The sequence below is a fragment of the Hydractinia symbiolongicarpus genome, chromosome 8 (assembly GCF_029227915.1).
Source record: "Hydractinia symbiolongicarpus strain clone_291-10 chromosome 8, HSymV2.1, whole genome shotgun sequence".
NCBI classification, from domain to species: domain Eukaryota; kingdom Metazoa; phylum Cnidaria; class Hydrozoa; order Anthoathecata; family Hydractiniidae; genus Hydractinia; species Hydractinia symbiolongicarpus.
This window is the reverse complement of record NC_079882.1, coordinates 25,903,872-25,916,939: the sequence shown is the minus strand read 5'-3', so window position 1 is coordinate 25,916,939 and position 13,068 is coordinate 25,903,872. Positions and strand designations below refer to the sequence as shown.

At 31.7% G+C, this 13,068-nt stretch overlaps 2 protein-coding genes and 1 long non-coding RNA gene across 4 annotated transcripts; 2 read left to right on the top strand and 1 right to left on the bottom strand.

The window, feature by feature from the left end:
• The first annotated feature begins 508 nt into the window (after positions 1 to 508).
• On the top strand, positions 509 to 2,748 carry LOC130655091 (uncharacterized). Its single transcript, XM_057457793.1, has 3 exons — positions 509 to 1,389; positions 1,637 to 1,710; positions 1,810 to 2,748. The coding sequence occupies exons 1-3, from the start codon at positions 1,173 to 1,175 to the stop codon at positions 1,924 to 1,926; spliced, it is 408 nt and encodes a 135-aa protein (XP_057313776.1). The 5' UTR covers positions 509 to 1,172; the 3' UTR covers positions 1,927 to 2,748.
• Positions 2,749 to 5,076: 2,328 nt separating this feature from the next.
• Positions 5,077 to 7,212, top strand: LOC130655216 (uncharacterized). Its single transcript, XR_008984596.1, has 2 exons — positions 5,077 to 5,427; positions 6,982 to 7,212. It is a non-coding gene; the product is annotated as an uncharacterized LOC130655216 (long non-coding RNA).
• A 2,941-nt stretch (positions 7,213 to 10,153) lies between these two features.
• On the bottom strand, positions 10,154 to 12,853 carry LOC130654909 (uncharacterized). 2 transcript variants are annotated; one of them, XM_057457561.1, is made up of 10 exons: positions 12,716 to 12,853; positions 12,392 to 12,470; positions 12,265 to 12,307; positions 12,049 to 12,108; positions 11,715 to 11,873; positions 11,460 to 11,533; positions 11,267 to 11,375; positions 10,930 to 10,968; positions 10,757 to 10,801; positions 10,154 to 10,594 (listed from the first exon to the last, which is right to left on the bottom strand). In XM_057457561.1, the coding sequence occupies exons 2-10, from the start codon at positions 12,458 to 12,460 to the stop codon at positions 10,431 to 10,433; spliced, it is 762 nt and encodes a 253-aa protein (XP_057313544.1). In that variant the 5' UTR covers positions 12,461 to 12,470; positions 12,716 to 12,853; the 3' UTR covers positions 10,154 to 10,430. The 2 variants fall into 2 exon arrangements, with proteins under 2 accessions (XP_057313544.1, XP_057313543.1); XM_057457560.1 differs by having other exon boundaries at positions 12,552 to 12,800.
• Between the last annotated feature and the right edge of the window lie 215 nt (positions 12,854 to 13,068).

Below are 13,068 nucleotides of genomic sequence, written 5' to 3'. Positions count from 1 at the left end.
AGTAAACTTAAAATATAATTTGTTCTTTATTGTTATCATACATTTCAGGTCTCACAAGATGGCTGCAAGAATGTATCAAGTATTCCTGGTTTTTCTTGCAATTACTATTGGGTCATCAATGTCAATTGTAAGTATTGCATTTTGTAAGTATACTTTTTGTATTTTTGTAGTAATAAGCACTAACTTTTGTTATTCATTTCTTAGGATGCAACAATTTCGGATGGAGTCAAGCAAAAAACAGTTGGAGGTACAAAAAATGATTATTATATGTAATATTTGTTTAAATTGCTTATTAATTTATTTCTTGTCAGTTAGAGACAACACATTTCACTATTTAAGCATTAATTGGATGCTAACATGGTGGGATATCATTCCATATTCCAAAATATTAAAGATCTGCACCACAATCAATCTGCACATACAACAATAACAATGTTTTCGTTGTAGAATTTCATGTACCAACAAGTTGTCAAAAAAACACATTCATGACTACAAATTTGAAAGCAGGTAAGAAATATATTAACAGAATTACTCTTTACCCTAATCCCTTTAATTTTGGCACCTCTTCATTTTCCCGAGATGTACATTTGGACCAATAATGTTTCCAGACGTGATTGAGCATTTTTTTTATTTGATTTTCTTTATTTGATAATAAAATCACTCTGAACATTGGCACCTTAGAGTGTGAGGAATTAGATAAGTGGAATTAAATATACAATTGGATATGTGGAATAAAATATACAATTGGATATGTGGAATAAAATATAGAATTGGATATGTGGAATAAAATATAGAATTGGATATGTGGAATAAAATATAGAATTGGATATGTGGAATTAATCATAAAGTTGAATATGTGGAATTAAATATAGAATTGGATAAGTGGAATAAAATATAGAATTGGATATGAGGATTTAAATATAGAATTAGATATGTGGAATTAGATACAGGATTAGAATGTGAATTAACCTTATAGCTTTGCAATCCCAACTATTAGACGTCCATTACTGGAATGAAAGACACTTGCTGATAGTTTAAAAATCATATCTCTCTCAGCTGTGGACACAATATTAGCCATTTTTGACATACAGGAATTCAGGCAAAACTATTAATAATCTGAAGATATATTAAAAGTTTTTTCTCTTATAGATTTCTTGCCCTAATTTTTACTAATGTATCTGTGTAATAAAAGGATTACAACTGCTACTTCCTCTTACATTATTTGTCAAGGGAAAGAGTTATCTACCGAGGGGTTCAAACAGATGAAACAATGTGGCAAATATTACCCCAGTTGCACGCAAGCAATAAATAAAATAAGTGTATTGTATGCAGAAGATAGGAATGGAAAAAATGTGATTATATTTCAAGTGACGGATATTTCTAAACAAGGTTAGTATTCTTAATTCTTAATCATACCTTCCATGCATTAAAGAAGATATGATTTTGAATAGTTGAAAAAGTCTATACTGTAAATAAAACTTTAGCAACTAGAATTTCAGTGGAAGGATGTTTGATATATTATGTGTATTTTCATCTATGGCATAACAATATAATGTAAAATGAAAATGTATTAAACAGAAATTACGTAGTGCCGAGTAAAGATATTGTAATTTTTAATGGAGCTCTTATGATTTAGGTTGTTGGGGTCATATGTTGCAAGTGACAGACGATTTGGGAACAAAGACAATTTATTTCAATTTTGAAACAGAAGTGAGTTCTACAATAAGATCATGAACTTGTACTTGTTAAACTTTTTCCTTTATACCTAACAATAGACCTAATCCAAATTGTATTTTCCCTTTTACTTAGGACAAAGACTTTGTCAAATATGTTTACTTTCGTCTTGGATTTAAATATAATTTTACGGTTACATCGTTACCTGGTGGAAAGTCTTTGAGTTTGGTTACCTCAGCACCAGGTAAGTGATTGCTTTTCATCCTCACCCTCACTATCATTTTTCTCGTCTCAGGTAAAGGTAGCGAATTTTTAACACCGTTTTCTTACTTTTTTTGCATAAATGAATTATAATACTTCCACAACATTCATTTTCACATTATATACCTGTTTCTTATACTGATTTTTTATTCTACCTAGGAATTTAGTTACTAATTTCAATTTTATTACAATTATTATTTTTCATTGAACCCCCTTATATTTTAATTGTTATTTCTTTCGTAGATCGATGCGAGTTAAATGTTATGGAACACATCTACTATAGTACGTTACAAAAAAATACATTAAATTTTCCTATAATTAAACTTATCTTTTTTCTATTTGTGCAAAAGATTTCGATAAACATAATAGCTTTTTTTAATCTCTTTAATATACCCGTATACGTCTGTTTGTCTGTCACGCAAAATGGTAGCTTAGCTGCGCAAGTAGCGAGACCAACGCAGTGCGGTATAAAAAGGACGGGCGAACCCGTGGATTTTTCCACGGACTAACGACTAGTTTATTATTATTTCTTCTGCTGTAGAACTTCAAAGTCAGAAACATTTTTTCAAGAATTGTGAAATGCCAAGTAAGTACTTTATTTGAAGATTTTGACAGAAGATAAAATCAGATTAAGGTCATTGAGGTTAATATGACCAAGGCTCATGGTATACTAAGGTCAAACCTATTGTCTATTCCTGTGTGTTTTAATGTTTCTTTGCTGAAACAGCAGTTTCAGTTTACACAGCGGAATTTCGTTTCTTACCATTTTTTCTCGTGATTTATGACCACACGCCCCATAGTTCACTAATAACATGTAAGGTAGCTTTATAATTAGGGCAAATCGGAGTACTAAGACACAAAAAAACAAGACACAAACATAAAAAAATGTCGGCATGTTGCCGGTGGTGAAATGTGTATAAACAAATTATTCGTAGTATCATTAAAAAAAAAATAAAAATTGTAAAATATTAACAGGATTAACAAAAGTTCAAAGTTTAAAAGATTGCTTATGTATGAATCTACAGAAATTATTTAGAAAGATATGCTTGTAATTAGTTTTCAATAAATGAGTTTTATGTTTTGCGACCACGTTTTTTATCAACATATCAACGTTGGCTGTAAGTCAAATCTACATCAGACAAAAATAGAAGTCAACAACTTATTTTGATTTTCCAGCCATTACATGTTAATTTTTCTTAGCGTATTGGGTAAGTCTTAGAAACTGTATGACTGTTCAAACTTCTGGTCTTTATCGTTCAATTTCAGGTTACACTGCGAGAAAGGAAGTAGCTTCACAAATTTGCAAGAAGTATCCACGAAACAGTGCAAAGCGATACAGATTTACCCAAAAGTTATTGGTTGAAGAGAATTGTAAATTTGTGTTGTTGCCAGAAAATATTGTCAGTGCGCAAGTGAAAGCACAAAACTAAGAAACTGTTTTAACGAGAACTTTGTAGTAATTTTAACTCAACAAAACATTATATACATTTCATAGACCGTGCACAAAGTAAGGTCAGTCGGAACCATTAATGTTAAAAGGCGGTAAAGACGATTATTATGTACTTACCTAAACAACAGTTGGGATAATACGAGCTACAGTTATTAACAACGAGGTCTCTATCGAGGTTAAAGCTTTGGCCAAGCGTTAACTTTTGAGAGATGGTAAATAGGAATTTCTTTTATGACATGTCTATTATCTATGTGTGTTAGTTATCTCCTATTCTTTTTATTCGTAGTGTCGTATACTTACACCAGTAGCATGCCGTGTGTGTAGTCTATTCACCTGGTTTATTAGTACTTTACTAGTAAAAGTGTTATTGACTAGCAAATAATTCAGAGTTGCTAGTCAATTTCATTTTGTCTTGCATTAATACAGCAAATGTTATTTTTCACAAACGGCTAAGGTTGATTTTATATATCGCTTGATCCCACCTAACAGCAACAAAAAGCGAACACCTTCAGTTGGCGTACGGCTTTCTTTGCACCAACAGTGTCTGCTATTAAAAGAGACTACTTACACACTTACACACTGTCTTGTTTTTAGGGTTTGTTTGGTGTTTTAGGTCTACGGGATTTAGGGCGTTCTGATGGTATTTTCCTCACAGAGAAAATTTTGATAGACTACCTGGAATACATGTGTAATAGCTTACTAAAATCCTGCCATTCTATATTACTACAAGCCGATGAATAAATTGTCCTATATGATGTTTCAACTAGCGAAAGTATCCTAGTTCATTAATCTCTACCTTCAGTTACCCTTGATAAAAAAAAGTAGAAAAAACAATTAGTTATGACTGCAAGCCTCCTTTTAGGATTCTGTGTTACAGATGCACCTCATATAAATTAGTCAGCGTGTTTATCATTAAGAAATTATTATGCGCTGTTGTTGAACGGCTGAAGACAATCCTAAATTTACAAGAACAAAAGAAAGTCATTTTTTTTTAAAAAAAAACGAATATTAGAATGGAGTCGTTTTATATAGAAGTACGACAAACCCCAGCGCTGTAGATACTTTGCATAATCTCATGCTATCTTGTTTTATTTAAACACTCTCTATGACTAACAACTAGTGTTTGGCAACTTAATCGTTTCTGGACATTATCCAAATCGATGATAATTTAATAAAAGATTTGTTATATAAAACTTCGTCAGAAGAAATAGAAGAGATTTTCTACAATCCGACTTTAGATATAGTGAAATTTTTGCGAAGCAATTGAGCTTTGCGAGCGAAGCGAGCGAAGCGAAATTGTGGAGCACGTTTGCTACACGCGAGGTATACTAAGAGAATTATTGAGATTCTCAAAATTTCGATAGAAAAAAAATCATATAAAATCAGCGTAAAGAAATAGGACTGATATTTTTGCACATAAAGCTAGGTTATTTTTTTTTCTAATAAAACAAATAAGTTTGGACCGAGGGGTTAAAGTATAAGTTTAGTAAAAAATGCAATAAGTACGGCTCGTACCCCCCCACCCCCGGATTTTGACCCCCCCCCCTCCCCGTCTTTTGGTCCGGATTATACGTCCGCCGAACTTGAACACACAGAGAGGAATATGCCGTGAACAAGAAACGGTAGTCGGCATTTTAGACACGTATATTTTACAGACCCAAAATATGCTTTATTTCTTTGTATTATAGCTAATTATGGTATAAATAATTAATTAATTACTTTGCAATTTTGCTTCTTATACTATTATAGTTGTATTTTAATGAAACATAATAGTATTAAAACGGTTTTCTTCTTTTGAAAAAATTTATTGCTAGTCCTGTTTCTAATCGACTTTACTTGTGTATTTTAAGCTTTTTTGTTGCTGTGCTTTTTCTGGAGATTTTAGTTGGATTGGAAAGCTCCTGTGTAAGGTACCCATTCCTAAAGAAAAATTGAAGTAATTTGTACAATTAAAACGCGCCGAGCTGTGTTTTATTTTATTGTTTCAAAGAGGATGTAAGAATACAATATTATCAATTTTAATTGGTTTTATCCAAATCAAGGTAAGGCTTAATCACACGAAAGGTAGCTAGCTAGAGCTCAGTTTTGTATAAAAGAATAGAAAGTAATTTGTAGAATACATATGGAGAAGCTGTATTACTACCTAACTGATAGCCAGATATAGGAAAACCTGTAGCTAGGGCGCAGACAAAACAAATAGCTCTGGGCGCTAGAGTGAGCTGACCAACCGTTTTTTATCATTTTTTATTTATTATATAAGTAACCTGTTTCAGTAATTAAAAAAATATCCACTTTTGCTATCAAACCAACAGCAATGTAATTGTCAATAGGAATTAGTTTTCCGTACACCCTCCCTGAGAACAAGGTTTAAAACGACATTAAAACATTAAAACTGTCATTAAACAGAACTTCAAGGATGCCCAAGCCGCACCACGTCCTCTAAACGGCGTGGGCATCTTCGAAACTGCTTGTAATTTTAGAACAAGGGTGCTGATAAGCTGCATACGCCGTATAACGTGCAGGCGTTTTTGGGCAAGTTTAGCGTTTTGCAAAAAAATTGAAGTATTCACCCGAAAAAACCTGCATAGACCATAAAGTAAACTATGTGGTAGTAAAGTTCTTAAAAGAACTGTTTTTGATGGTTTTTGATAAAATTTACTTGATAAATAACTTTTAATTTTTATTAACTTCTTTCTCTTAAAGCATCTTTTTCCAACTATCGTCCACAAGGTATGTTACAAGGAATTGAATTTTGAAAATGCTCCAGGCAAGTTCGGGAAAGTGCAGGCGGTTTTGGAAGACAATCACTAATTTAATTGGAAAAGTTGCCCGAACTCGCCCTTATATATGTGGCTGTTTGCAGCTTATTGACACCCTCTTATTTTAGAATATTCTCAGGAATAATAGACCAAGAGAAATTACATCACAGTTTTTTGTCCACCGCCCACGTGTGTTTGAGAACAACCCACATAACAAAGTTCATTATTTTTTAAATTATTTGTGTAAAAATTACTATTTCATTCACGATAAACCATTTGTCAGTCATTTTATTCGCCCAACAAAGAATCCTATCCAAGGTGCTTTTCTATTAGTGCTGAATTTAATAATTGACATGGTTCAGCATAGTTTTTAAAAGGGTCTGATTGCAAAATATGATTGCCAAAGTTCAGCACTTGTAATATTTGTGTATTTGTGTACTCAGCTTCTAAAACACACACAAGAGACATTATAATTTCCTCTGGGTGATTACATTAATGTTGGTTGAAAAAAAACCGAATGATGAGAAGCATATGTTTTTAAATGGGTCTAGGACAATAAACTTATTTAATTTCCCTTGGCCTTGCATCAATCAAATTCTGAAAAAATAAACACTTCTAAAATTATTTTGTCAGATTTGGAAACTGTTGGTATGGTTGGAACTTTGCGTATAAAATTAGTAAAGTTGCCAAATTGTTTAGTTTTTTTCTTTTATACTTTTCCGAATTAGCCTTAATTATTTATAAGATGAAAAACAGTGCTTTCAATTTCATTGACTTGGCCATCCCTTAAAGGCACTGGAAGCTTCACTATATGAAAATGTTTTCTTTTTCTTTTAGATTGTGTACAATGGGAGTGAGTGATGTAATCTTCTAATGCGTGTGGTGAAAAGAAGGCGAATCCGTTATTGTTTTTCTGCCCAAATTTGAAGCTATTTAATAAATCTTGATAAAGTTAAAAAACTGTTTTGATTTGTTTGTTTTTGTTTTAATTGTTTCCCGTGAGTTTTCGAAATTCGTTCCAGCAGATTCTGTGGCTTCTACTGCCGGTATTTTTACGTGAAAAAAATACTGTTTTGTTGTGAGGTCATTTACGAAATCGTTAACGTTAGGACCAACTTCTGCGGGTAGTACAACTCGATGTATCACATATCTTTCGGAATACTGCTAAAAGTGTAATTTTGTATTGCGCTCTTTACTTTTACCATTCTGTGGGAAAAGGCGGTACAAAATTTTAACACGCGTTATTCGTTTTTGTTAGTTTCGCGTAATCTAATTTTCTCGCACATTTTGAAAAGAATATCCCACGCACATCAAATACTCGCGCAGTCTATTCGCAAAAAAACTGTTTTTGAGCAACGAATTGTTCCGCAGAGCGTTCATTTTCCTACCTCGTCCCCAGGGTTCTTCTATATGATATTCAATTTTGATGTATTTCGGAAGATGTTAGCGCCAATTAAACAAGAAGCGCTAGGGACAAAGTATTGGATAGTTTAATTTTGCTTGCAACTTGCGAAATGCTTCGCAACCTTTTTTTTAATTTCTAGTGTGATGATAATGTACTTTCCTAAACTACTTAACAAGAATATAAGCTGACACAGAACGAAACGAAATATGTTTATATCTTTTAGATTTTCTCCTCCATAGTTTATTGACCATCTTATTAAAATTATAAAATAAGTAACAATACACAAGTAAGACTATTATTCTTTTGTTGACAATAACATTGCAACCGTGCAATTACTTTCCTTGAAAACAGGACATATATGACTTCCCTGTTATTGATATCTATTTTATATTACTCTGTTATTGAAATTCTTTATCCAAAATAGGCTCTTCAGTTCATATTTTGACGAAACACGCACTTTAAAGAATGATGTGTCAAGTGTAAAAAATTTTTCACTCACAGGTGGGTGTAATAACTCGACCTATAACTATCCGTCAATCAAGCCGGTGACCGGCCGTCAATCAAGCCGGTGACCGGCCGTCAATCAAGCAGTGAACGAAACTATTTACTCATTAAAAAAAAACGCGAAATTAAAGAAATTAGTTCAAGGCGCCTTTTAGATAATTAAAGGTTTATTAGCAAACAGGTGGTTATTGGCGCCCCAGTGGACATTTTCACACAATAGCTTTTGTCTGTCGACCACCCGGGTCATGCTAAATCACGAAAGAAATCTATCAAATATATCCAATGTTATATAATTTTATCGACTTTGCTTTGACATGATCCGTAATTTAAACATATTATTTCATAAGTATGACAGCACGTGTTACTAATTTTCAACAAAATGTGACGTAACTCGAATTTAACTTATGTGTCACTTGTTTGTTTTAAAAAAAAAACTGTTTGCTAAAAATGTGTTATTTATCCGACTTTTTGAAGCTCTTCAGGAAATAAGTTTGTTTGCTAAATACCTTTTAATTATGTGAAAGGCGCCTTAAACTAATTTTATTCTCCTTAATTTCAGAAAAACACAACGTTTCGAATAAACAAAACTCCCCCTGCCCCATTCCCAGTATATTAGAAGACGAGTTATTAGCCCACTCGTAGATCAATGAATTTTTACATTTAAAACAGCCTTTGTTACAGCATAATCAAAAGGTAATAAAACAAGGAAGTCATATATGTTCTGTTTTTAAGGAAAAGAAATTGCACGGTTGCAATGTTATTGTCAATACAAGAATAATAGTCTTACTTGTGAATTGTTACTTATTTCAGAATTGATGATCAATAAATTGTCGGTTTGGAAAAACTAAATGATCTTACAATTTTTAGCTGCTTTTGACGTTACTTTTTTCTGTCAGCCAATATTACTGTTGACCACATGATATCACGGAATATTGACATGAACTACTTGTAAAAGGTCGCCAACTAATACAAAATTTCCTTTAAAAATGACGTATCATTTTGGCGTAGCTAACATTTTCGATTCTATTAAATGGGTAGTTTCGTATTAATTTTTTGTATCTTGAAACGCAAAGAGAGCTTTCTATATCCTGTTGTCTGTTATCAAAAGGATTTGGAGCCTGACGTTAATAATAGTCGTGATGCATACGTTATTCCTTTGTTACTGTCTTCTATGTCCATTTTGTCTGTAAATTTTGATCTATAGTGTTAGTAATAATTGTAGCCGTCAAACCCTATTTGGTGCTGAAAAGTTGAAAATAAGAATGAGAAAGATTAGTTTAAAATGAAATCACTAATCAATTTCCCTGAAATATTTGATAATGATAACGGATAAAAAAACAACGTTTTATAAGCAAACAATGCCCTTATTATTAGGATTAACTATTACATGAATTTTTGCACGCGAATAAAAATGAATTAAGCCCAGTTATTAAACGTTAATATATCTATTAATACACTGTCCAAAAAAGTTTGAAATCAAAAACGTTTTATATTAATCATGTTACGAAGGCAGATAAAGATACAATTAAATTTATCATTTGACGCTTGATAAGTTTTGTTATCAGTTAGAATGACTAATTGGCCAAAGTCAAAAGTTGGATTGCATTAAATCTCATTTTTCGTACATAATTTATTAAGCCCAGTCAAAGATAATTTGTAAATTTTTTATATTGCCACTTCTATTTGCCTCAGACGAATATATATTGCATCAAGTTCATCAATGCAAGCAAAACTGCTGATTTACCATATGCAAGACATTTTCTTTCTTCGTGTGCGAATCTAACTTTACTAGTCGTTAGCCCGTGGAAAATCCACGGGTTCGCCTGTCCTTTTTATACCGCATTGCGTGCTTCTCGCTATTGCACAGCTAAGCTACCATTTTAGGTGACAGACAGACAGACAAACGTATACGGGTATTATAATATAGATACTGAAATGTCTTATATTTTTTTTTGATCCATGACTTAGTGTGATAGCTGGAATGAGTTGTTGTCTACAACATTTTTTGTAGACCGAGCTATAGCATGGCTAGAGCCAAAGATTAAATGAAGAGAAATAACGCTATTGATATAAATAGTCTTTACAGTTAAAACGAAATAGTTGGTATGAGTATAATAATCATGTTATATAACAATGAATATATACAACCTGAAAATATAACATTTATAAAGCTTTAACCTTGAAAAACATCTTGTTGCTTTACAAACATTTCTATAGGTCAAATTATTAGATAAATATTACTAGATACGCGCTGTCAATTCAAAGATATTTTTATGACCTTTTAACATTCATACGCTCACGCTCATTTTACTAAAAAATATAGAATGTTGCGTTAAAATAAAATACAAGGTTGTCGGATTATCGTTAAAACAATTCTTTAGTTTTTTTCATTCACTCGTGCGTTGACAGAATTTGCTGGCAACAACACAAATTTACAATCTTCTTCAACCAATAACTTTTGTGCGAATCTGTATCGCTTTGCACTGTTTCGTGGATACATTTTACAAATTCGTGCAGCTACTTCCTTTCTAGCAGAGTAACCTGATATTGAAAAAGATAATAAATCAGATATTTTCTAATTTACACAGTATTATATATCTACATCGTTTTGGTGTAGTAAGTATATCAAAAATCATTGAGCATGTTAAACTCAATCCTTTTGAATCCTGTTTTTCACTTTCAAAGTCTTTATAAAGCACTCACTTGGAATCTCACAATTCTTGAAAAAATGTTTCTGGCTTTGAAGTTCTACAGCAGAAGAAATAAAAATAATTTAAACAAAATCTATTATGTCAATCGAAACACTTTAAAAAAGTAAAAAAGAAAATATAAGTTTTAATGCAGAAGGTTTAGATATAAGTTTATTTTAAACGTACTATAATATATGTGTTCCATAACATCCAATTCACATGCATCTATGAAAACAATTTCAATAAAAATACAGTTAAAATGGAAGATTTTGCAAAGAATTAATTGCAATAAGAGCAGAATTAACAACTAATTTATTAGTTAGTATTAGTTAGAATAGAAATTTAATACAGCAGCCAGGCATATATACAAATAAATGTTAAGGAGATTGTCAAAATTCTTATGTTTGAAAATAGAAGTACAAATTTTACATTGAATGATAATTTAAAAATTACATCCTTTATTTAAAACAAAGTCAAGAAACAAAAGTTAACTGCCTGTAAGAATAAAAAAATAATCCCTTACTTGGAGCTGAGGTGACCAAACTTAATGACTTTCCACTAGGTAACGATGTAACTGTAAAATTATATTTAAATCCAAGACGAAAGTAAACATATTTGACAAAGTCTTTGTCCTGAAAAAAGGGAAAATACAATTTGTACTCATCTAACAAAATAAGTTGTAAAAAGTAAGAATAAAAAATTATTAAAGAACTTACTTCTTTGTCAAAATTGAAATAAATTGTCTTAGTTCCCAAGTCGTCTGTCACTTGCAACATATGACCCCAACAACCTAAATCATAAGAGCTTGGTTAAAAATTACAATATGTTTATTCTTGGAGGGTTGTAATATTTTACACATCCTTCTACCGAAATCCAATTTATGTAAGATTCTTTGAACCCTACAGACTGTAATTTTCCATTATGTAAAAGTATATCCTCGTTAATGTTCAGGTATGCTTAAGAATACTAACCTTGTTTAGAAATATCCGTCACTTGAAATATAATCACATTTTTTCCATCACGATCTTCGGCATACAATGCCTTTATTTCATTAATTGCTTGTGAGCAACTAGGATAATATTTTCCACATTCTGTCAACTGTTTCAGCTCTACTGGAGATAACTCTTTTCCTTAAAAAAACATTGAGAAGTAGCAGTTGTAATTCTTTCAGTACACAGGTGCACATGTAAAATTAGGGCAAAAATTTCAAGAAAATGCTCAACCATATCCGCGCAAACGGTAAAGGTTCCTCAAAAAAATAAAGGTCGGAAAATAAAGGAGCAATTTTGATAATATATTTCTTACCTGCTTTCAAATTGGTAGCCAGGAATGTGTTTTTTTGACACCTTGTAGGTACATCAAATCCTACAATGGAGAAGTGGTGAATTAGTAGTTAATATGTAAATAGTCAAATATGTCTCTCAATAATAACATATAAATTATATTCTAGTTTTAATTATATTCTAATTTTAATCTAAACAATTTAAGCGAAGTATGGTATAAAAAAATAACTTTCTGCACCTTTAACTGTCTTTTTCTCGACTCCATCCGAAGTTTCTGCACCCTGAAAAATAAATAAGTAAATTTGTGTTTAATGCTAGAAGTATGTAAAAGTTAAAAAATTATACTTACAAAATGCAGTACTTACAATAAACATTGATGACCCAATAGTAATTGCAAGAAAAACCAGGAATACTTGATACATTCTTGCAGCCATCTTGTGAGACCTGAAATGTATATGGAGATAAATGTTTATCATGCATACAACTCTTTAGGATTCACAGCTATAAAATATCAGAAGGTTGAACCTTGATTTGTCTGTTCTCTTCTCTCTCTTAAATGCACTAGATTGTACAAGCCCACTCTCTCTTAAATACTGTCAAATAGAGGGAGCATAAGCTCCCATTTAGTCAGAGAGATGATAAAGCAAATTTAATTACTGTCACATGAAACATCGTCATTAGGAAGCTACCTCAGTTAATTACGTCAATTGAATCACATATTGGAAAACCCAAGATATGTATGAGTAAAATGAATGGAGTGCGCAAACCAAAAGGTAATTAGATCTTATTAAATTGCATGGTTTGGATGAAATTAAATTGCAATTGTCCAAACATTTTTACATCAGATTTGCTATTATTTGCTGACTAAGTATTTTAGTTGGAGTCAGTATAAAGCGAACATTACAAAAGCAATTTGCTCATTCAAAGACGCCTCCGCAAATTTAATGTTGACTAACGACACTACTATTTGATAGAGTTGTTTTTATTTTTAAGTGTTTTAAAATATCCTGCACATTGCTTACGTGCATGTACACTTGGTTAA